Source organism: Lingula anatina, chromosome 1 (assembly GCF_051362555.1).
Source record: "Lingula anatina isolate TDL-2025a chromosome 1, LinAna3.0, whole genome shotgun sequence".
In the NCBI taxonomy this organism is placed as follows: Eukaryota; Metazoa; Brachiopoda; class Lingulata; order Lingulida; family Lingulidae; genus Lingula; species Lingula anatina.
The window spans coordinates 51,177,036-51,201,644 of NC_141767.1; the positions used below are offsets into that span (position 1 = coordinate 51,177,036).

A 24,609-nucleotide genomic window follows, 5' to 3' on the forward strand; every position below is an offset into this window, starting at 1 on the left:
GTACCGTGTTATTTATTTATTTATTTTTTCATTTTATTTTCATCCATTTGTTTTATTTCTATGATTTTGTATGTAAGGGCTGTGTACATATGAAAGAATATCATCGGCCGATTTATTTAAAACACTGAGTGAAAACAATGAAATTAATTAATAGCACTTATATGGGCTTTAAAGGCTGTACCGACGAAAACAAAACATGCGCTCATCGTCAACGTACTGGAACTTGGTGTAATTGGCCTGATACGCCCGTGACCATTGATCCCATTGTGATAGATTGAAGGATACAATATCGGTTGCTAACTTAGTAAGTTGATGAATTTGAAAACCATATATAGAGAATGAATTTATAATGATATACTGGGTTACCATAATACAAATGTGGAAAAGTCCTTTCATTCTGATTCAATATTTTAGATTAATTATGCACTATGTATTACTATGCTGTAACTAATGCACATGATAGTCTTTGAAAACATGGAGTAAAAAGTAATTACAGAATGCACTGAAGAAAAAGGTGGTCCTCAAACTAAGTTTACCTACCCTTAACGATCGTGGCTACATTTCCTTAAACTTATTCAAATGGAAATTAGATTTCTACACAAAATTTGAGAAGTCCATTGGTACTAGCATACTGGTACATGCATGTACAGTGACTAATATATAGCACAGGGTAAATACCTGTCGGCTCAAGCCGTAATGGACTTTTTCGTAGTGGAAGGAATAAAAAGGTCATTAAAAATTAGATATTTTAAACGGTTGAAGTAGATGGTGCCAGAGTTGTCGAAGACAGTTTGTTTTAGCGTGAGGTTAAGCTAACCGTAAGTAATATTCCAAATTAGATCAAAATCAGTTTAGTATTCATAAAAGTTCCCAAAATTGACCTTGTATACAATACTATAAGCAACGCTTATAGACAAAGATAAATAACGTATTAAAAATGAATTACCAATATTGATATCTATTTCAATATCCACTCTGGTAATTGTACTTTGGAATTACAAAGACAGCTCTAAGCAGTATGAAGACACATCAACTAAACCAAGACAACAATGAACTGTGAACTCTCCGATTTTTCACTATAAAATGGGCACGTGTAGCTTTTGACCAACTGATCATTTTCTATTCATTTATTCATATTCACTCACATTTTAGATCGCGATCGCCCGTCTAGACCTCTTAAAGATTGGGTCTGGCTGTAGAACGTGATAAAAACAGCAAAGGACGTATTGAGCAAATCAGCTTTTATTTACAATATTCATTAGAATGTACAAAAATCATCATATAACTTGCATCTATGATTCCATCACAATTATATACAATCATGCGATATAATTACAATGTGAGCACCTTCCCGAGGTAGAGGTATATCGCCCTCATGTGAGACATACCAGAAAACAATGAGATAATTGCGACTTACAGGGTACACATATACATTAATAGGATCGGCCTAACAGAAGCTTAACTATTTGCGTAGTTATTTATATAATATAATGATTACATTGATACGACTTCCACATCAATGTGAAATTAAATGATATTTGAGGTCATCCGCACATTTCAATGGAATATTAATATGTCCAGAATGGCAATGGTGTAATTAATACCTGGGCAATATCTTCTTGTATGTTACAACAGTAAAAGAAATGACTTCGATGTGTACCATTTCATCGTGTGTTCAAATGTATGATACATGATATATGATATAGCTGTAAAGAGGCTAAATGATTACTGGCAAGTTATATTTAAACAATATCATTGGACCAAGTATTAGAATGTGTAGTCTAAAACTAAAAAATACTATTCTATCATGAGCTTCCATCTATCTTCCCAAGTCTAACCCCCTTTCTCAATGGATGGTGTATGTACAAGCTTCGGGCAAGCGACCAACCATTTCTGATATTGTCGACATAAAAAAATTAAAATTAGATCCATTGATACATGTGATAAAAACGGCAGATGACGGAAGACATCTTTAATTAAGAACTTAAAATCATTCAACAATATCTAAATTGAAAAAAGAATAAAACAATCATAATTTGGTTAACTAGCTGATGATGATATAAGGATTGTCATACGGACAAGAACGTATTATGAAGAAAGAGCTTATCCATTTCAAAGCTTGATAATAAAATACCTCATGTTTTCAAATTAAGAACTAAAACCTAGGGCTTCTTACATAACATTTTTAAATATTTTACATATTTTACAAAAATATATTGTGATGAAATCGAATTCATTCTCCACGAAATCTTTTCTGAATTTTTAGTCCTGACAACTTTTTTAAATAACAATTTTATTCGAACTTTCATTTGCAGAATTTTTTTTGACCTTCTTCTTTTTGCGGGATTTTTTCTTAGCTTCTTTCGTCATGTTAAGGGAAGTTGTGACGGCTGCGAGTCCAAATTGTTTTCTGAAATTATAAAAGAAAAAACGTTAACCTGTAGAGTAATGCATAAAGAAAAATATAGATAAATTTTAGAGCAATGACCCATTACAGAAAGCTAATCACAAATAGTATACATGTATAAAACTCGTTAAAGACGGAGGCGAAACGGATTTTGATCGGTTTCGATATTTTCCCTCAATAAAGTGTCAATTTCATCTTGATCGTTCAATAGCCGTTTTCCAGATTATATCCAATTTCTCTCGCACACAAAAGATCAAAGTGTTTAGTTCTTTTAAAACCATTGGAAACTTAATGTTTTAAAAATTGATCTATCTAAAACACGAGATGCCTACCAATCACAAAACACCCTTTACATCCTTACAAAAACCCACCCATTTACCCTTACCCTGTGTATCAGGCACTATGGAAAATGTACTTACTTCTGTCGTCGCTTTGTTTCTTCTTGTAGATAACTTTCAACGTCTTCGTAGTGATTCTGTTGTTTAGGTTTGGCTGGCGAGTTGGGCAGATGACCGTTTCCAACATGTCCGTTCATTCCGTTCATTTTCGGTACTTCAGTTCTGTAAGATAAGGTGTAAAAGTATTTCATGTAACTGAACTGTTACTAACCGCCACTTGCACATCTGTTTGACAATTCATCTGTCCCAAAAGTAACAACAAACGATATATAATCTAACAACTTTAATCTGTACAAGTTTTTCCCATATAATGCACTTACATTGGGTCTGGATGAATATATTCATCCTCTTCCATTGGCATCACTGCTGATGTCATCCAACAGGGACAACAAACATCTGGAATACAATTTGAATCAATGTTTGATGACGTTCTCCAAACAACAGGATATAATGTGTTTTAGACAAAATTCAAGTTCCACAAAGTACTATACCGCTTTACATGAGGGCACCAACCCTAGACTTGAAAGAATATTCAGATAGGCATTACAAACTATGCATTTAACAATTTATTTTCAGGAAAAAAAACAGATAAAAGAAAACACCTACTTTTACCAGTTTCTTTTTTCATTTTGCAGCAAGCGCAGCACCAGCACACGATCCAAATACAGATGAAGAGCACGATTATTGCCAAGGCAATGCCAATCACAAGAAATGCGATTTCCGTGTTAGTTAGTCCAACAGGAGGCGCTACAGACGCGTCACCTTCTCTTGCACCTACGTTTCCGCCTGGATAATAAAAGCTATAATTATATCTTTTTGGAATTTATAGGCTTTTAACTAAATATGTTTCACGCAGTTAATGTAAAAGATAAAAAATACTTTATATATATTTTTAAAATTCTTAATTCCTTCATCTTAACATCTTGTTTCTAGGAGACCATCCCTCTAAAACAGTATCAGAAGAGCCCAAATAAAACCGCTGACGTTGCATTAACACTTGTTGAGTGAACCTGGACCACATTTAAATCAACTTCAGTTTTTATTTTTCTGCTATGTTTACAGCAGTACAAGTGTTTTGACTGAGAAGTGTACCCACCTGCCTGCCCTGTGACATTAAGACACACTTTGTCCACTGTGCTGGTTTCATATATACAAACGTAACACCCAGTGTCCGAGGCAGCTAGGTTAGCGAGGTCCAAGGGATGCGGACTAACGAAATACTGCTGCCCGTCATCTTCAACCTTATACCACTCTATACCAGACTCGTTTCGTCCCCCGCGGCTACATCCTGGATACACGAAGTTGCTGCCGGCCACCATTGCCAGGATAAGAGGCTGTGCAACTAAACAAACATAAACATAGGACAATATACTAAAACGTTGCAACTTTCATAAATATTCACAATGATAAGATGAAAAATACAATTTCAATTTGATTTATATTAATGTGACGCTAGACGAAATTCAGAATATCTTATTTTTTATAAACGAATCACTTCCATGCTCCACAGTTCTAATTTTTTTCTATAAACGGCCCTCCCAAAAAACCTTTAAGTGAAAGACGTGGAGGTGATTTTTGAATCAAGTCAAATTAAAAGAGATCATTTGTTAATGAAAAATGATGATGTTAGTACATAGACAACAAGAGTAACAAGCAGACACTCTCAAAGCAAAATATTGCATCACTCTGCTGTATGCAAGAAATCGGGACGTAATTCGAATGCGAATTTATCCGAGGTTGGCGGAATGCAGAAGACCCGACGTCGCATTGAAACTGTGCCGACATTATTGGATTCATTGATTGGATTGATATTAGGGTGCACTCTCACCGAAATTATTGGTCGCTTGTGTGGTGACTGGTGACGTTGTTGTTGCTGCTGTTGTCGTCGTCGATTTAGAAGTCGTGGTTGTAATGCTACGAGTGGTGCTCGTCTCACTATTTGAAGTCACGGGCGCACTACTATGTCTACTACCACTAAGTGACGTGGTTATAACGGGCACCGGCTTGGTTGTAGTCGTTGTAAGTGGTGAAGTGGTAATAGGCATGGTATGGCTCTCAGCTAAAGTACAGGGACAATAAAAAACTCAGAGGTAGTCGACAAACACATCACAAATAATCAGACAAGTTAAAAGTGCAAATTACGCAAAGTGAAGAAACATCTTATTGGTTATGATAAGTAGAAAGGTATTTCTTTTTTTTTTCAAAATAAACAGTTTGCGTGAAAACAGGCAAGGTTCTATCGCTAGGCTGTAAAAGAGGGCAAACCCTGACAAACAAAACGCGAAGTGGTGAAAAATAACCATGCACTATACCCTTCACTTCAAAGGAGGGAAACATCCCTAACTGTTCATTTCGAATTAAGGTTTTAAATCTAATTCTTGCGTCACAAATATCGCTGCCTGGTTGTTAACAATAAACTGTCATCAGTGATGTAAGCTCGTCTTATCTCCTCCACTTCCTTACGTGAAGTTTGTCTTCTTGCTCTTCCAAATACAAACATCAGTAAAGCACCTGTTATCTGTCTGAGAAACATGCGGCTTTCGTAGCGGAATTTAGCTTACCTGCTGAGGGTGTGGTAGCAGTGGTCGTTGAGGGTTCAGTAGTAGTCGTTGTGGTAGTGGCAGTAGTAGTAGGTGCGACAGTGGTAGTAGATGTTGCTAGAAAAATCACAACACACTTTGATTGTGAATCAAAGGAGAAACCGGCAAAAAAGCAAAGGATTTCGGTGAAAAGCAAATTTCCATCAAATTTTATTAACAGTAAAAATTAGTCACTATACTTTATGAGTCACTCATAATTAGATAAGTGAGACTTAAAACAACACGCTTAGTGATAAAAATTAACAGCAAACCTCAAAGTGAAAGATAAATGCACACATCGTGTAAAATACATTCATAAGAAATTGTTGCTTTACCGGTGGTTGTCGGTGTAGTCGTAGTTGTTGGCGTCGTGGTGGTGGTCGGCGTTGTGGTAGTTGTCGTCGTTGTTGTCGTTGTTGACGTAGTTGTTCCTAAAATGTTGAAAATAAACATTAAATTGAAAAAACTCTCGATGTTTTGTTCTTCTTCTTTTTTTATTTTTGAAATTCCAAAGTTTAACTATTTATCAGTACTAGTTATTATTGTCATTGGTTTTATTATATCATGAATACTAAACAAGATGTACAATTTTCTATTCAGTGAAAATCGATGCTCTTACTTCCTTTAACTTACCAAGATTTACCCGAACACCAATGGAGTGGGAGTAGGGCTTTGTGTCCGGAAAAGTAATGACATCTCCTTCATTAGGGAACGCAAGGTTCTGTCGGTCCAACCCCTTGGTCTTCAAGGTAAACGTGGCAGGGTTTTCATAGGTGAATGCTACAGGGTTGAATATTTTTTCAAAGGCCCACCCAAGGTACCATCCACTGTGTATCCACGGTTTTGGATCTGGCGCGTCAAACTAAAAAAAGTAAAACAGACACATGATGTGTGGTGCATAATGAACTATAAAGACACACTTACTACAGGGATAAAAACATCGCATTATGGCAAATAAATTCAGCTGCATGCAGGTTATAAAATGAACTACCTTACAATGAAAACAGAGAACAGATCATGTCTTTAAATGGAAAAAAGACTTGGTTCAAGTAATTATTTATTTAGTTTGTAAATGCGTAACATACTGTGTCAGCAAAAGACGTAAATATCCGAATAACCAAAGTTGACAAATAGTATAGGGGTGTACAGGTAGTCTGTTATAATATAGGCAATTGTGTTTTGAAAATTTCTAACGTCTGCCCCGTAATGCTTACGTACTGAGCGACATCCATGTTTGCGTTTTGTACAAGTATAGCCTTTGTTGGTAAAGACGCTTTGTAAAGTCCGTTTGTTTGTTCAACCATTTAAATGTGTTTATCAAATGCCAAGAAGTTTCCGCTTTAGACGAAATCGATATACCTGCGATATATACCTACTTTTCATCGTTTGTATCAGACCAGGTTGCCATTCTGTTTGCTGATAATGTATTAACAGTATGACATTGAAAATATCAATGTTTCCGCTTGTGAGAGAGATTCTCATATTGTTCTACGAATGAGTTGAATCTCTAAGGTGAACAGTATAACTCAAACATAAAAAAAATTGCAAAATAATAATAATTAAACGTACCGAATCTTCTTGAGTTCCAGGCTGCAAATTGACTTTCAAGCTGTACTCCAATTGATAAATCTCGCTGGAATTGCTTGCTTTCGACCAAATATAAAAGTAAGTGGGAGCGATTTCCGAAATGTTAAATGCTTGCAGCAAGCTTTTAGTGTATACGTGAAAACTTGATAAACGTCCCTCTCCGAGAGGGTGTGCGGTCTCTACAAATAATATCTGACCCCCGTCTGGATCGACGTATGGCCTGTCTATGATATCAAAGCCAAACTGTGTTGCGTTTTGGCCTAAAAACAAGAAAAATTGAGAATATTGTGATAAAAGTAACCAAAAACAACACAATACATGTATACACCTTAATAAACATAAAATACATTATTGATATTTATACTATAAATATATATATTGAAAAATATCAAATTGTCAATATTGAAAAATATAAGATCGTTAAACTCGTCTTGGTTAAGTATCAAGATATCAGTATTATAAAATTTTATTTGGGTTTAACTCCACTTCCGCACTCCTCACCCCCCCCCCCCAGACAAACACACACACACACACACACACACACACACACACACACACACGCCGAATAGTGAAGGTATTTTGATATATATCTTTTAAAAGGCACATTTAAAATCAATTTTACCGACTAAAGTGATTCTGTTGACAGAAACTCACCTGTGACATTTGAGGAGCATATTAATACTAGCATCAAGGTCAGCAATGTGTCCTTCATCATTTTCCTAAAATAAGAAAGCAAAGCTTGGAATAATGTCAGATTTTGAAATATGTATTGATATGGTACGATAAGTTTTGCCTTTATGGGACTAAAGATGATTTAAGATACTACAAGGCCATCTTAAAATGCTGTCACAGATCTGAAGCAGAATAAACTAGATATAGATGGGTGGTTTATCATCACAAATGTCTCATATTATGAGAAATAGGGATGAAGTTAAATCAAGGCTTGAGTGGACTAACTACTTATCCCCTTCAATCACTACAACATCGATTAGTTTTACATATACAGTACTTATACATGCGATCAATATTGTTGAAACTGATTGTTCATTTAGAAAAGGTCACACGGGACTGTAGGTGTTCTATAGTCAGAAAAATATCAGTATTATCACTCTTGTCTTCCAAACTGAGGTATGTTTCACGATTTCAGAAATCTTTTGAAACAATGGTAAACGCAGTGAAAAACATACGTAAAACTGATTTCCTACCTTAATGCGCAGGCCATTTTAGGTACTTTCATAGGCATCCCTCAGACGCTATTTAATTCCTTCTTTAGGAGAGATCTTAAAATGGAAGACTGGAATAGTGTTTTGGCACTAACCCCAGAAAATGGTAACTAGGGAGGACAAAGGGATAAACAGCAACAGACCAAAGGGCGCACGCAAGCGAAACGATGAGCTTTGTCGCAGTTTGTACAATGGCCATACGGGATGGGGAACAGCAATGACGTCATTCATAAATGTGAATTGAAATCTAAAATTCACACAGTCCAGTAAAATAAACATAAACATATTTTTTTAAGAAATCAGATATGAAGAAACGTGCATTGGACTGACTGGCCTTTATTCTTAATGAAGCTTTACTAAGTTCATGTTGTGTTTTTACTAAATTTCGCCGAATAAAACGTGAAATAAAACGTCAAACACAAACATCTCATTTATTGTGGTAAGATTGATGTAATCTAAAATCCATATGTATGTGATGAATAGTGGGTCCCAGATAGGATGGCCATTTTAACAATAGATATCCACTTTGAATTTGAAATTTTAACAAAATCTAGTACCACCGGTTGTTCAGCGTACTAGCGTGGGCACGTTGACACCAGCCCTTCACGCAATGTTGACGCAAACCAACATGACTAACATCATTGTGTTTGCATTTCTTTTCATGCAAATACCTAATACACTCAGCGAATGCACTGGTCACAAGACACTTATTACTTAACTAATCTACAAAATGGCTTTATAGACACCGAGTTTTTGGCCATTGTTCACCTGTACATGAAGTTAGCATGAAAGAATAATAGATCTTGGCGTTCCTTTTACTATTCAAACGCAAGTGGCCACCAACCACTTCAAACGCCACTTTGAGTATACATTGAACTGCCCACACGTTAAAATTCTTTGGATTTGGAATAGGGCGTGGCAATCCATTAAATTACAACGAATTTTTTAAAAAATTCTATTATAATAGGTTGTAATCGTTTTTAATGAACGTCAGTGTTATATAAATTTCTTATGCAACTCTTATTTGAAGTAATTAAAATAAAAAGAGATGTTAGCCCGTGGGAAAGATTTGAACTGTGATGGGTAAATGTGATATTATAAAAAAGTAGAAAAAAGAAGTAGTGCAAGAAGAAGAAATCCAGACTATTCAGTCATTCACTTTCACATTTTTCTTTTGTGTTTCATACATTTCATACATACATACATACATACATGTGTTTCATACATTTCCTTTCTTAACGTTCACCACAAACTTAGTCTTTGTCACGTGCATCTCTTTTTTGTCATACCTAATCATACATTATTACAGGCAATGATCCACGTGGTCTAATAATGGCATAATCACTGTATGAAGACTATAGCCGTAACGACCTCGATTGTTGCCATGGCGAAGGTATTCTGATCTTGCGAAGCGAGAGATCAATAAATAGTCTTATTTTCTTTTATGGACTATAAAAAGCAAAAATCACTGTGTTCCTAGAAATAGCTGTTTGACGAATTATGGACAGAACAATTCGGAGTCGTGATCTCATCAGATTTCATGATGTCAACATTATTGTGACATCTCAATAGTCTTTAATACACTTTCAAATATTTCTAATCTATGAATAAATCAATTTGTTAAAATTAATCATTCAATTTTCTATTCAATTTTTGGGGCTCAAAAGCTTCTTTTTTGTTAACATGAACATCTTTTTAAGAATTATCTAAATTTGCCAACGTTTCCAGTCTCACCATAATAATGGATATATCCGATATTCAAACTGATATATTTGTTTTTTTAAAAAAAGAGTATATTTGCTTTTCTAACAGAGAAAAATTAATGAGCAATGGTACTGCAGTTTAGTCCCAGTGATAAGTTCTACATACCATTATCTACATGTAAGTCCCGGGGACATTCCTCAGTACAACTTCCTCTTTAAAAATCCCCACCGTTTTCCATCACTAAAATAGTAGATAGGTGTGTGTTGCTTAATTTATTCGCTTTACTAGTATATGGGCAATGCAGAATGACAAAGCCAAGGAGGGGAAACAGTGAATGGCCCTGCAGTTAAAAAAAGACGGAGTTTTATTTATCAATTTTTAGTTAGTTTTCATTTACTAATTATTTAATATTTTTTTGTCACGAAGTTTTTCATATCCTGGAAGTCAAATTAACAGGTGACCTAGTCCATTTGTCGTAGCTTCATGTACATGACGTGGTCGTAAGAAAGAAGAAGCAACATACGATTTGACCAAAAGCACATTACAGCGAACATCATATTTTCCGGCAGGGAAAACAGAACATCAATGCAGCAAAGGACGTTTTGGACAAATGCGTTAGGTGAGAAGAATCTTTCCACATAATGCAATGTCATAGCAAGTTATCATGATTCCTTAGTATGTTTCTCAGACGTATGTCCGTAAGGTCTGGCCAGAAAATACTTCTAGAAATGAATATGCTATTCCATTTTTGAGATTGTAAAATATTGAGAGTGTTATAAACCCAAAATATCCCAAAGTAATAATTACTTTTGGGTCCCTTAACTTCATATTCCTTGTCATTATGCTACGATTTGTACACTTAGACTGGATTTTTTCCCTATCAATGCGGTTAGTCGATATAAAAAATGCAAAGAAAAGCTAAGAGAGCACTAGCGAGTACTGATCAGCAGACGACACATTCCATTCAAAAAGATAGAGGTCAAAGTAGACTTATTACCGGCAATAGAGGTATTCCTATTGGTTAGAAGGTATAAGCTGTACCGCAAAGACAAATACTTGTGCTTTTTTCCTGACGATTTAGGAAAAATTGGCACATTGAGTGTGGTTAAAGGACTTCAATGCTTTTTTTTAGACTTTTTAAACAAAATCTGTTAACATGGATTCCACGCAAAATTATGGAAATGGTTTGAAACGATAGCAAAGGACACCTTATAGACTATATGCTGACAAGCACATCTGTACATAGTTTATATATACATGCACCATCAGTTCATTCTTGCTACACATCTGTTATTTGCCACGAATATAAATCTCATGGCTTTGTCACTTACCGTGTCCACAACTAGGAAAACTGAGCCCAAATATCGTCTAGTCTGTTGATGAAGGAATTGCTCACAATTTAGTTCCTCTGCTGGCAAAGTTCAATATTATTAACTTATTTGAGATTTGATAAAATTATCAAATTCAATCAAGCATGTATAAAGATGGAAAGAGAAATATGGCGGACGAATGCCCGCAGATTTATAACATGGAGCAAGCTCAGAGACTCAGAGTGCAAAGTAATTAACAAAAAATAACCTTGGTTCATTATTATTACATGGGTATTAAAGACTATTTTCAATTAGATTTGTTAGGGTAATGCATCGTTGAAATTTGCAGTATAAAATCAATAATAATCAGATATTAAACAATTTGCAATAAAAAAACTCAACGTATCTAAGTTAAAAGAATACGCAGAACTTACATAATACATGTATTTATATGAATATACCCCAAGCTCGTTATCTGCTCTGACTTCGGAGAACATTTCCTCCTTATTATGGCGTTTTCTTACTTCCCGATTTTTATTTAGAGTAATTTTCTAGGCAAGTGAATCATTATTACGTACACCTGATGCAAACACACAGACAATGCACACACACGCATATAGAAACACATCTAGTTAATTGCTACAGGTTTTACGCGTAAATACCGACTTTGTTAAAATCAATTTTCAAGGATAAATGTGCGTCCAAATTTACTTAATTACTTGAATCTGAAACCGCAGTTTTACGAGTGAACGCGTCTTCAGAGAGGTGTGGAATGTCAGATTTGCACGTCCTTTGCTTTTGTGACCAAAGTGAGCGCTTTACCGCAGCCGTTTTAAGACTGATTATTTTGCCGACTTTAATACGAGAAGTCAGGCAGAGCTACATGTGTGTTCAAGTAATAATGTGCTTTTGAATGATACAGTGGAAGAAAAGGGGGAGCTGAATGTAAAAAAAGAGTGTTGCTTTTATAAGTGTTGTAGGTAATTGCTCATTTGAATAAATTTACATTCATAGGAAAACAATAAAGGTTCAGAATAACAATGAAGAATCCCCAACAGAAAACTCAGTTTTGAAGCAATGGGGAAGTTAGTCATCTTATTGACAAAAACGTTTGATGTGAAACATTTTACGTGAAGAAAATTCTGTATTCAGTTTTACATGTTTAATTCAGATATCTTTGGATAAAATTTTGAGTCTCTAATTTTCTTCTCGATAAATTTTTCCTACATTTCCCTTATAATATTTGTTTTGGTGGCATTTTTCTTCATTTGACCAGGAGAACGGTTGCATGTAAATGTGAAGAAAATGAATTTTTGAGAAGCTCGTATTTTCACTGCCCAAGTCAAATATTTGAATATTATCATAAAGCCAAGAAAATCTAAATTTACATTTGTTGTTGATTTTGCTTGGCAATTTAAATATTTGTCTCCTTTTAATGAACAGATATGACCTCTTCATTTTTTCTTTATGTGTATTTTTATGCACAGTGCTTTCCTTCTCTGCTTTGCAGAGTAGGATTAAAATTTTAATCCGAACCGCAGAAAGTAGATGTATGATCATATGCAACAGTAGTACAGTCATGTACCACCATTTGAGTCCTACAAAGATTCCAACTGATAGTCCGTCCACACTTCCACCACTGCCAGCATTTGTAATTTTTTGTATTAGTAATTGGTTTATTAACAAAACGTTAAGGACTACACTGTTTGCATGTATCGGCAGCCTGTGAAATAAACACTGGCTCCTCGCCAATGCCAGTTAAATCGATGTCGGTCCAGTAATTTTTTTAATTTGATCAGAATTAGATCCTGGTGATCCGAAAGCGATTAAGCTAAAAAGTTTTGGGCACAAACTTCCATCACATTTTCATTCTACATTTTTTCGATACATTTGACGACATTTAATGGGCAATCAATCTTACATTTTATTCTGTCAGTGCAACAGAGGAGTTTTCAGAGCAACTATGAACAGTATCTGCCGTGTTAGATACATTTATCACTACTTTTCTGAGGTGTGTTCAGACAGTCCATGTTGCTATGAAGAATCGACCAATCAAAAGGCTCAGTGCATCCTTACTGACCAATCGCAATCATCCTTACACTATCCATAATCTTTAATTATCATCGCTTTACATTAACTATTACAAGATCAAGGCTGGGAACATATGCTACAACCGGGTAATAATTATTTATTTATAGCGCTGTGTTTATAAAAGACATTCAGATTGACAGTAGGCTGATTATTAGTTCGTCAGAGCTCTAGATGCTATACTGGACCAGTGGGAAAGAAGAATTGTCCCCAATATTTCCAAAACACAGGACACAAGTGGACATCCTATAACAACAGGTGATTATTTAAACATTGTTTAATGTGGCCTTTTTGCCTTTGCGCTGTGTTTTGTTGTATTTTACACTCATTTAAATATATTCATTGGTTTGGCTTAAAATGCCGCAATAAAAAATAATTTAGTTTGTGCATGATAACTGGTCAGTTTTAATACATGCCTGGAGTATAAAAAAGGAATGAGAGAAAAATATCAATCCAACAGAACAGCTACGATTTTTTTCAAAACCATGTAGCGATAAATAGATAGCACTTAGTACGATATGTAAATAAACTATTCAATTCGATTAAAAATTTCAACATTTTCACAGGTATGTATTTCCTTGTTCGATTCACATAAAATTCGTGTTTTGACAGCATCGAAACAAAACGTATCTCTATCTTTGATATTTCCTTTTAAGCGGATAGAATGTGGCAATCTCATTATCATTATTTGAAGAGGAAATTAATACATTACAAGCAAACGCTTTTTATTTTGAACAATCTTTTCATTTCGCAGTATGTTTTACTTCATTAATAAGCAAGCGAGGCACTGATATGCCTTTCTATCTTCTTTGCGTCTTAAAAGACACAAATGATCTGTTATTAATCTGATTAAATTACCTGGCTATTCTCATGATGTCGGAAATAGGAAGACACCGAGAGGTGCAGGTAAACCGATGTCTTTTCTTCTCGCACGCGCCGTGAACGCCGTGTATGAATGTGCAAAGTGGATTCTTTTCAAGCTTAATCAACAAAGTGGTTCTGGAGAGCGTGACTGCCTGTTACTACCCTCTGCGCCGTGTTATTTAGACGTGTTTCACACGGTCCATTGCAAAGAAATATAGCCACAGCGAATAATTTTCATGGAGACATATGCTGTCAAGATAAAACTAATTACAGTTATTCTCGAATTCTGGGCTTATTTTCGCGTAATTGCTGCGCGGCCTTCATTGTCTACCGCTCCTCACACCAAGTTCATATAAGGGGACATCTTGAACACGCCTGATGTCAGTATCCAGTGTTGATGACTTGAGCTATTGAAAAAATTTAATATACATTTCCTCTTACGATTCAAATACAATTTACTCAATTCAAGCCACTTGCCTTTAGTTTTCTTTTTTTATCGGAGAACAAATGAAGAGAAATAATAGATATATATGTCATCGTAAAGCAACCTGATTGATTGTGATGTTCCGTGGGGTTTAAATATTACACGCACACAATTTACCTAATGACATCTCCTACCTAAGTGGTCGTCTAACAAAGCTCGGTTTCATTTTAACGAAAATAAGTACTTAAAATACGAACCAACGGAGAGATATCTTACCAAGCGCAGGTAACAAAATAGTAACAGTTGTTCTTTTCAAAATCAGCGTTCTGCTCTATTGTCTGCACACGCGCAATTCCAGGCACATATGGTGTAAACATTCTCTCTCTCTCTCTCTCTCTCTCTCTCTCACACACACACACGCACACGCGCTCGCTCGCTCTCTCTCTCTCCCTCTCTCTTTTTTCGTTGTTCGTTGTCGTAAACAAGGGTAAACATTATTATCTTATTTCACTTGTTGAATCCGCTCCGAGAATTTTTATTCACAGTCAGAATTGCTCAAATTTCAACTCCTGTACGATCTGTGCTTTTGATTGATCCGGTGCTAATTACATGCAACTACGTTTACTTGAACTGATGATGAATCTAGAAGGACAGATTAGTTAATTGCAATTAGCTGACTTCTGCGGACAGACTGTCATCTGTCTTTCACATGTCAGTCAGTAGTTAAATGTCCTCTTTCAGAAATTAATTAAGCACACCATGGATGCAGTGACATTTACAGGCATACTAAGACGGCCTGTTTCATTTATTTGCCGAGCAATATTATTTCAGCTTTTACCACTCGCTTGCTTTTTTAAAAAAAATACGCAGTTTAAATGATCAACGCCCTTTTTGAATATGTTATAATACTGGAACCAAATATGAGCCAAATGAAAATATGAAACTCTTACATTGTACAATCAAATTCATTTTACGATGAGGTCTCTTCTACAATTTTATTTGAGTTTGGGGTGACCAATTGTATTCATACGTTACCTGCTTAAATACGATAGTAATTATATTTTTCCGTTTTTCATAAGTTTTTTTCTTTTTATTGTTGCTTGCAACATTCTTGCTTGCTTGCTTAGTTTGTGTTATCGTGGACCTAACTACTCTTGCTTCCAATAGACTTACAATTCTCACTCCACCATTTCTCCTTATCTTATCTCTTCAAAAATTTGTCTTTTGATATTTCATATTTTTACATAGTTTTTTTCTGGTTTTATTTTAAATCTTTTTATTGACTATTCCCTTTTCCCGGTCTCTTGGCGAACTGCTTTTGCCCCGTCAGTAAGAAAAATGCTAGTATCCATTTTTATTTGTAGTACTTTTCTTTTCATAGCAGAAAAACCCTTTAAAACCCCTTGTAATTTCACAAAACTGAAACATTGGAATGCAAACTGCCAATTATGTTTTTCAATGATTCTAAATAATTGCAATTGTTTGTTTGTTGTTAATTTCCATGTTTACTTCTCGACTATTTACGTTAATCAAACTATTGATTATTTATTTATTTTTGATTGTCAGCATTCACTGACACTTGCCGTTTACATTTATCTTTATTTTCTTCTTTGATAAACCCGATTTTTCCTAGCTGTTGCCACAAATGACATGATGATGCCCTCACGTGGATATTACAAAATGCACAAAAATTCCTTGTAAACGACATACAGTATCTGAGGTTTTTCTATCGAGTCGAATAACATTTACTTATAATAGAATAAAGTCAAATACTTGATCAAATTAATTCAAAAACAACAGAGAACCCAAAGGAAAAAACGGACGTTTCCTTGGGCTTACTTGTCACTATTGTCAGCCTTTTATTTTCCAATGGAAATGTCAACAAACACTACGAACCTTGATTAGATGCACTTTAATAAAGGTCAACGGCATGCTATTTAATCTATTTGAAACTGCAGCATGATGACTCTATGACAGTTAATCGTGTCTCTTGAGAAGTTATACAAACAAATATCATTTACTGATGTTTTAATGTAATCACATGTGATTTTTATGAAAACTTGTCTAGATTTACATTTTTTTTTGTGATAAACCTTGACGTATTTGCTAAAAGTAAATGATCATGAACTATTTTTTGAAAAATTACCTGAATGTAGTTAAACTAGGACGAGCATTTACAAATAAAACTGACCTGTCTGGTGTTTATATAGAAAACACACTAGTTCATAGTTATATATAAAGGATAGAAAGCACATTTCAAATCATAAGACTTAACATCCCAGTGTCAATAGAAAATGAAAATATGATGGAAAAAACATACTGGTGAAAAAAAAGCAATTCTTCAAAGTTAAAGACAGCCTTAAACTAAAAAAACTATTAACCAGTGCGGAATTTAGTTCCAATACACTACCAATATATGAAATCAATAAAAAAACGTATAAAGTAAGCACACGTACATGTACAGGTTCAAGTTGCGACATTCTCAAATACCAGCAGACGTTCAAAAATGGGAGGAAATTTTTGAATGTATACAAAAATAAACTACAAATCGTAACAAGTATACCATGCCAAACATGTGGCGAAACCTACACTGGACACACTTGATAGCAGAGAAACACAAACAACAATTTAAGTAAAGAGAAATCAGACAAATACCACTTAGTGAACACAATGAATTTGCACAGTGGAAAAGTCAAATTTATTTTCCGTATATTGAACATAAGAAACGATGACAACTGAGGAAAGATATTGGAGAAAAAGTTCCGACAGCAATATAAAAAACGAGAAGACGGTAAACAAGTGTTAAAATGAATTGCTAAAACAGAATGTTTAAACTGTGCATGATGTCTCAATATAATGTCGCCTATTATCTGCAATGAAGACACAACCCTAACAAATGAGGAAAGATTTTGGAGAAAGAAAAACAAACAAATTACAATCAATGTATATCATGATATACATGATATACAATCAATGTATATCATGTATATTCGATTTATCCAATTTGCAACATTTACTACTTTTTCTCTTTGGCACTTTTTATTTTTATAAAAATATCAACAGTCATGTGGTCAATAAAACATTTCTCTTCGTGGTTATTTATAAGTTCAACCCTTCTCATATTTTCCAAGTTGTTTGAACATTTTCGTTAAAAACCACAGGAAATTGAACGTTATTCATTACTTAGTGACAGTTGCGTGCGGCACACGACTCTTATCACTTTGCAAAACTACTATCCACTTCACTTAATTAAGTAACTAGATAAACATCTATGTTTAAAATATCATGGGTACATGCAATCCAAAAAAAGTAGGTTTTATCGGCTGTATTAAAGGTAATTTTATGCGCTTCTTGACTCTCTCACGAAGCACTGCTTGTATTACTAACAAGTGATTGTTCGGCCGCGCGTTTATTCTATCACAACCTGGCTTACTTTTGTTATTTTTCTTGTACAAATTCCAATTTCAATTCCAAATGAATCTACAGTGACACGCCAGACTCTTCTATTCTAGCTACAGCAATGTAGCTAAACAATATACATACGGTATATGCCACGCCTCGAAAGAACAATACACGACTTTGTATGTTGTTAATGTAAGAGTGGTAAATGTGACATTAAAACTCTTTTCGCTTTCACAAGCTTACATGCATGTTCTTTTTAAGGATGAACTTCAACTAAAATAGCTTATATGTTGATTAACCCAACATTTCTATATTTTCCTGTGTCTGTCAAACTAAAGCGCACAATTTAAATCAATCCGTAATAATTTTTCATGATTTCCAAGAAAAAAATGTATTTCAAATCGATCACCTACTCCCATGACAATTTGTGTGTCATCGCATGAGTCATTTATAAAATTGAATGTTTCACTGCTAAAAAACGAACAGTTACTACATTATACTAATACGTACGAAAGGATCTGGACAGGTTAACTTTTATTTGCCTCATAATTATGAAATAACTATCAACGTCGACATTTGTGCCAAGCGTACATGACCTACCATACAAGTAAGTTAAATTTAACTGACAGACCAGTATGTGATATTTAATTTTAATTTTAATTTTTTACTGCAATTTAATTCTAATAATTCGATATTCAAACGATATCAGCTGTGCAAACTGGTACATTTTTGGTATGCAAACTCGAACGGGTACATACGCTGTCAATACCCATAATTGTACAGAGAGTTTTTTCTTAGTTACGGAAGTTAGCTTTTGTTTCAGATAACAAAGATGGAATTCAGAGTCCTCCCCGAGTCGGCGAATGGTTCTGCTCCGCTGGAGACAAACGCCTCACCAAATGACCATCATCTCCCCAGTTCCTCCAAGACTCAAGACGACGGCTGTGCCAATGGCGGGGCCATTCTCCGTCAAAACCATGTTGGCTTCGTCATGCTGCATGGGGTTCGTATAGTGTCTTTGCACATTGACGGAAAGGAAAGACTGTGTTTGGCCCAGATATCTAACACACTCCTCAAAGATTTCAGCTACAATGAGATCCACAATCGCCGCGTCGCCCTGGGCATCACTTGTGTGCAGTGTACCCCGGTTCAGCTGGAGATCCTGCGCCGCGCCGGTGCAATGCCCGTTTCCTCCCGCCGGTGTGGTATGATCACAAAAAGAGAGGCAGAGCGCTTGGTGCGGTCCTTTCTGGAAGACAATACACCGCCACGCCTTCCAGAGAACTTTTGCTTCGATGTCCATCATGAATGTGGATGGGGCTGCAGGGGGAGTTTCACTCCGTCTCGTTATAACAGCTCTAGAGCTAAATGCATCAAATGCAGCTATTGCGGCATGTTTTTCTCGCCAAACAAATTTATTTTTCACTGTCACCGTACCCCCAATGCCAAGTATGTCCACCCTGATGCAGCTAATTTTAACTCGTGGCGACGGCACTTGAAACTGATCAACAAAACCGGTCTATGCGATTTAGATTACGCCTGGGAGGATGTAAAGGCTATGTTCAACGGTGGGAGTCGAAAAAGGGTTCTACCATCTCAGAATCGTAACTCTGGGGGGCAAAGTGAGAGACCACAGAAGCAACCGCATCTCAGCGAGCATTCACTGGAGACAAACTCCACCAAAGTAAGCTATCCGTTCCCCGTTCTCCCGACGCCCTCTCCGTATGTACCCTTTCCAACACACATGATGAATCCACGTGCACCGCCTCACCCAGCATTTCCCTTCACACCGTCATCCTCTGCCCCTTACCGTGCTCTCTCCGGGCCAGACAACGGGGCCGAGCAAGGGCAGATGCGAGACTTTTTGAAGGACAAATACGCACCTTTCTTCTATCACTATAATAGTATGTGGGCAAAATCTTTGGGCCTTACCCCAGCTATGATGGAGCAGTATGTTAACATAGCGAAAATGAACGATCGCATGGACACCTCTTTCTCCTCGCCAAATTTTCAGCAAATGTTTCAACAATTAGAAGATAGAAGAGTGGAGAGGGAAATTAACTTGGGGAGAATCGAAATGAAAAAGAAAGCGGAGGGTAGTAAAGTCTCTCGCTCTGAAGCACCTCTGAAAACCAACACAACCCGACAGGACGATTTTCGGCACATTTCAGCATTTAAACCAATTGGAAAAGAAGCTAATTTCCTATCAGGGTTCCCCAAAAGTAATTACAAATCAAAGACACCATTAGATCAGGAAAGCATGGGTGACAACAGCCACTTGAACATCTATGACAGTGACAAAGATGATGTAGAAGTTGATGTGTGTAGCGATGACAGTACTCAGCCTGGTGTTTTGTCGCCAGCGCCATCATCACGCAGTAAGATCTGCTCAAGCCATCATTTAAGAAACGATAAGCCTCTCAACCTCCGTGTCTCCGCTTCTCACGGCGAACCGCATGAGGAACCTTCGGCTCCCGCCGCCGCCAGTGTTACCATGACAAGTGACACCGGAGAAGTCAGCCAGACATTTCAGGATTCTTTGACAGTAGAATCGAAGGTGAGAAAAAAATACGCAACTAGATATATTTCTTTCTTCTTTTTCATTTCATCTTCGTTTACTTTTTCTTTTGTTATTTTGACATTTAAAAAGGCATTTTAGGATTGTTAGAATTGAGGTATTTGAAGAATTAAAAAAAATATCTTAAGGTTTTTATTAACAATGTCATCACCACGTATTCAATAAATACATGACGCATAAGGCAACAAAAGACCACCTGCCAATATGAAAAACACAGGAGAGACTTGTTTAAACAAGAAAACGAAATATGATATGCAGAGAATTTAAGCACGATTTCTCAACAGGCTGTGATTTCGAGTAACTGGAAGCGGAGGGAAATAATTACATTTTACTCTAGAGCTAAAGAATGCATACAATACAGAAATTGGTAATCCAATTAGCAAATTGATATTCTCTTCGAACACCAAAATTTGTGTGATTAGTCTATTGTCCCTGCCACTTGTTTAATTCAAATAGCTTCGGGATGCGCATGTTTATTTTGTATAAGTGCAGAAAGATATATCTTCCGTAATCGCTATCAACAAGTCCATTTGTATTTCGAAGATTATTTTCATAGTGATTACGGTCTAGTGAAGACTGAAAGGGGGTGATGATTTCACAAAAATCGCTATCCACTTAACGGCAATTGATGTCTCAAACCAAATATCAATGACGATGTCGAACGCTTTAACAAAGATTGTCATCCATTACAGGAAATTGCTGGTATTTAGTACCCATTAAATATTAAAATTTAATCAAAAGATTACTCCTTTACACCCAGCCATGAACATTGCAATTAACTGTGACAGTGAATGAGCTTTTGTCGTTAAGTAGGCCACTACCTCGTGCAGAATGTATTTATGCCCAAGCAACCAGAAATATCAGACAGGATGAAATGGCGCTTTAACTTGTTTAATCTTCATAATGGTCCAGTTTATTATTCATATCCCAGTGGCGGTAAATAATGGGCTTGGCAATCATAGATATTGTGACAACACGTTAGATTAAATATTCAGTGGGTTAAATTGTTGTTATGGTGGAATTATAGCACTTAACGAATTTGATCGCGAATTACATGTACAATAGTGCGTGCCTCCCTTGGGTGAGAGTTAGTAAACTGCGACGATTAATTCCGTCAAGTTCTGATTAACGGTTGTAAAGACCTAAAAATGATGATTATACTTCTACAGCTGCCAGTAATTATGACGTTTACTTATTTTTTCCTTTCTTTTAGGGTTGTTCTGAAGAATCTGAGGGAAAAGAAGAACCAGGTAAATGTGCTGCATTTGGTCTTCTCCTGTTGTTGAGTAACAGCTTGATTATTTTGCCCCTTGTAGACCTACTAAAGTGAAAACAAGTAAATGAAAAATACTACATGTAAATAACTACGTGTATGATGGCGGTGTAATGCCATTCTGTATGCATGCATCTGCTCTGGAACTTTGTTCAAGCGATGATAAATTATTATGATTATTATTATTGTTATTCATAAAGCAATAACCACAAAAAAATCACAGACCCATCAGTCTGTTAATAGGACGTGTAGTACCACTCTAAAGCTGTTATTTAAAGTATCCTTAAATGAATGATTTCTAAAGGAAAAGTTCTAGGTTTTCCTCTTTCAATCTGTCATTTGTTAAGTCTCAGCTTGAACTTTCAGATGAGAATGCAAATAACACCAGTAGTCTACCAGTGAATGAACGCAACATTGATATCACTGCTCTGGATAAGATGTCCAAAGGTAAAGTTCCATGCTTCAATAATTTAAAGCCATGTTTTATTTAAACTTTGAACATCTTATTTGATTCCATTCTTTCTCCATCCTGGTTAATTGCAAGTGACGGAATAAAAAGCCTTAAGTCTTGCAAATGTGCCCTCTTGAGTGATATTCCTTACAGATCGATATCAAAATGTGATCGAGTGACCAAAGTTTTCAATATGAAATGAATTTGGTTTGGGTATTATAATATTTCCCAAATTGTGACAATTCTATCATATACAAATAAATTACAAAAGACTATGTATGATTTATGACATTCTAACCAAAGACTATTCCTTCCCATACTTCCTCTTATGATCAGAGCAAACCATTAATTGGTAGAACTAAATGACAGCAGTCGTAACACTGGCTTCGCTCCTAAGTAATCACGACGCTTAGAAATTAGTTCATGAGTAAATGAATAGACTGGCCGAGGATTCTCATCCTGTATTTTGCATAACAGATAATGAAATGGGATTGTCGCGCGACACAGTCGTAAATTACCGCAGTAGTCTCGTTATTTAAATTGATATTGGTTGGCTTTGTGCAAGACTCAGGATCGATAACTGAATTAGAGTAGAAATGTCAGGTATGTTACGGAAAGCAACAGTCTCACCTGGGAGATGACATCCCGTCCTAAGCCCCCGTTAATAGATTACTCTCCATTTAAAGTCGACATGTCCCATGCCTAATCAGCATCGAGTTCTGTTCTTAATGTGCTTATCAATAATTACATAGACACGTTTAAGCTCTATTTCTTCCCAAGGGATAGAACGCAAAGGCTTTATTTGCTGGGACGTATATTAATTAATTAGCAAACCATCTTCTCTTTGCATTCATTGGATCCTGATTTTTCCGCTGTGGGACTCCAAGATAGATTTAATTGCTTTATGCAACTGTCCAAATGTGAAAGGAGAAAAAACGATTAGGTTTATGAACAAAATAACAAAACAACTGATCACAAATGTGATCTTAGATAAAGGGTTAACAAAGTGCTATTGCATCCGATGACTTGATTATATGTTTAGTCTTTGTATATTCAGTCATTCTGAATTTCGCAATTTGATGTCTAGCTTAGGGGTAGTTTGTGAGATAAGAGAACATATCTGCTAATGAGTCTTTTCTTTCATTCAGATGAACTTCAGCGCGAGCTGTTGCGCCTCATGCACGGCAGAACGAAATCGGAAGAATTGGGTCAAAAGGGAGGATCATCAGGCTAGTAGTGTTTAACACATAGCAGACACAGAGACGTCAAATACAATGATTAAATGTTCAACGTTTTGATAATATGAAAATTAGAATAAATGGATAAATAGAAAGAAAGGAATTATTAGAATATAAGATATTCATTTCAGGCGAATATTCTAAAGAAATTAGAACTACTAATAACCATGGCTTGTAACTGTGATTTAAGTGCGATAAATTTTATTATCAGAGGTTTTCATGCCAGCCGTTTCGTCGAAGATGACTTAATTGAATATAATGTAAGAAATCGGCATTGTTGAAATTGTTGTTAAAGTTGTTGTCATGGATGTTGTTCTTAATTTTTGTCCACTATAGATCTTCATTATATATAGGGAGAGCGGATAACCGCATGCACATTGTATGTATCATACCGCATTTGTTCGAGAAGTTAAAACTAAATTTAACAGACGAAATTGCAAAATCATTAAGACTGTTGCGATAGCAAAATAGCACATTCGCCATATCCACTGTGTTTAAGCGATAGAGTTAAAATGTACATTTGGTATTTTTTTATTTTTTCAGTAATCATTTTTCAATATACCAAGCGAATTCTAGCTTTATTGATTGGTATTTTTCAGTTTTGAATATTGCAATTTATTACTATTTGTTTATTTGAATTTCTGCTTACTCAAGACGACGCAGTATGGTTGAGTTCCACGATTCCTGTATCAAATGATTTGAAGTGCATCGCTGCGTATTTCATATCGTAATAAAGTATGTTGTGAACAGAAAACTGACCTTTAGTCACTTTTTTTTCAAATGCGTATGCCTCTATTACCCCATTGACTGCTCTTCATATCAAAGGGGCAGATTACAAAAGTAAATTCTTATTCAAATAACACATAGGTTGTTGTGTCCCATTTATTAGTCTTTTTGAAATTACTCTTTGATATTTTTCTTTTCATTAAAAAATGAATTGAAAAGTTAAAAAAAATTGAGTAAATCGTTGAACTGAGTTAGAAAAAAGTCTGTATGCACCACACAAGTAGATAATATATGTACAGTAACTTACCCGCTTAAAATCTGCTATCCTAATATTTCTAAAGCGTAAAAAGTAATGAT

General features: G+C 35.6%; 2 protein-coding genes across 5 annotated transcripts; one reads left to right on the forward strand and one right to left on the reverse strand.

Moving 5' to 3' along the window:
* Positions 1-1,224: 1,224 nt before the first annotated feature.
* On the reverse strand, positions 1,225-8,353 carry LOC106179364 (uncharacterized). Of its 3 annotated transcripts, XM_087001270.1 has the most exons (12): positions 8,177-8,353; positions 7,626-7,690; positions 6,954-7,231; positions 6,018-6,246; positions 5,720-5,815; positions 5,367-5,462; positions 4,634-4,864; positions 3,902-4,147; positions 3,412-3,591; positions 3,126-3,201; positions 2,827-2,967; positions 1,225-2,410 (listed from the first exon to the last, which is right to left on the reverse strand). In XM_087001270.1, the coding sequence occupies exons 1-12, from the start codon at positions 8,212-8,214 to the stop codon at positions 2,281-2,283; spliced, it is 1,806 nt and encodes a 601-aa protein (XP_086857396.1). In that variant the 5' UTR covers positions 8,215-8,353; the 3' UTR covers positions 1,225-2,280. The 3 variants fall into 3 exon arrangements, with proteins under 3 accessions (XP_086857396.1, XP_013418426.1, XP_013418427.1); XM_013562972.2 differs by lacking the exon at positions 4,634-4,864; XM_013562973.2 differs by lacking the exons at positions 4,634-4,864; positions 5,367-5,462.
* A 4,992-nt stretch (positions 8,354-13,345) lies between these two features.
* LOC106179361 (uncharacterized) lies at positions 13,346-24,284 on the forward strand. 2 transcript variants are annotated; one of them, XM_013562967.2, is made up of 5 exons: positions 13,346-13,554; positions 18,810-20,543; positions 21,778-21,814; positions 22,204-22,284; positions 23,437-24,284. In XM_013562967.2, the coding sequence occupies exons 2-5, from the start codon at positions 18,819-18,821 to the stop codon at positions 23,520-23,522; spliced, it is 1,929 nt and encodes a 642-aa protein (XP_013418421.2). In that variant the 5' UTR covers positions 13,346-13,554; positions 18,810-18,818; the 3' UTR covers positions 23,523-24,284. The 2 variants fall into 2 exon arrangements, with proteins under 2 accessions (XP_013418421.2, XP_013418422.2); XM_013562968.2 differs by lacking the exon at positions 13,346-13,554 and having other exon boundaries at positions 18,269-20,543.
* Positions 24,285-24,609: the final 325 nt, after the last annotated feature.

Excerpts from the sequence above, each read along its gene's own strand:
- LOC106179364 (XM_087001270.1), bottom strand. The coding sequence starts at position 8,214 with ATGCCTATGAAAGTACCTAAAATGGCCTGCGCATTAAG. Across the intron at positions 7,232-7,625 it reads ATGCTCCTCAAATGTCACAG|GCCAAAACGCAACACAGTTT; the intron begins GTGAGTTTCTGT and ends TCTTGTTTTTAG. Across the intron at positions 6,247-6,953 it reads CTGGAACTCAAGAAGATTCG|TTTGACGCGCCAGATCCAAA; the intron begins GTACGTTTAATT and ends TACTTTTTTTAG.
- LOC106179361 (XM_013562967.2), top strand. The coding sequence starts at position 18,819 with ATGGAATTCAGAGTCCTCCCCGAGTCGGCGAATGGTTCTGCTCCGCTG. Across the intron at positions 20,544-21,777 it reads CTTTGACAGTAGAATCGAAG|GGTTGTTCTGAAGAATCTGA; the intron begins GTGAGAAAAAAA and ends CCTTTCTTTTAG. Across the intron at positions 21,815-22,203 it reads TGAGGGAAAAGAAGAACCAG|ATGAGAATGCAAATAACACC; the intron begins GTAAATGTGCTG and ends TTGAACTTTCAG.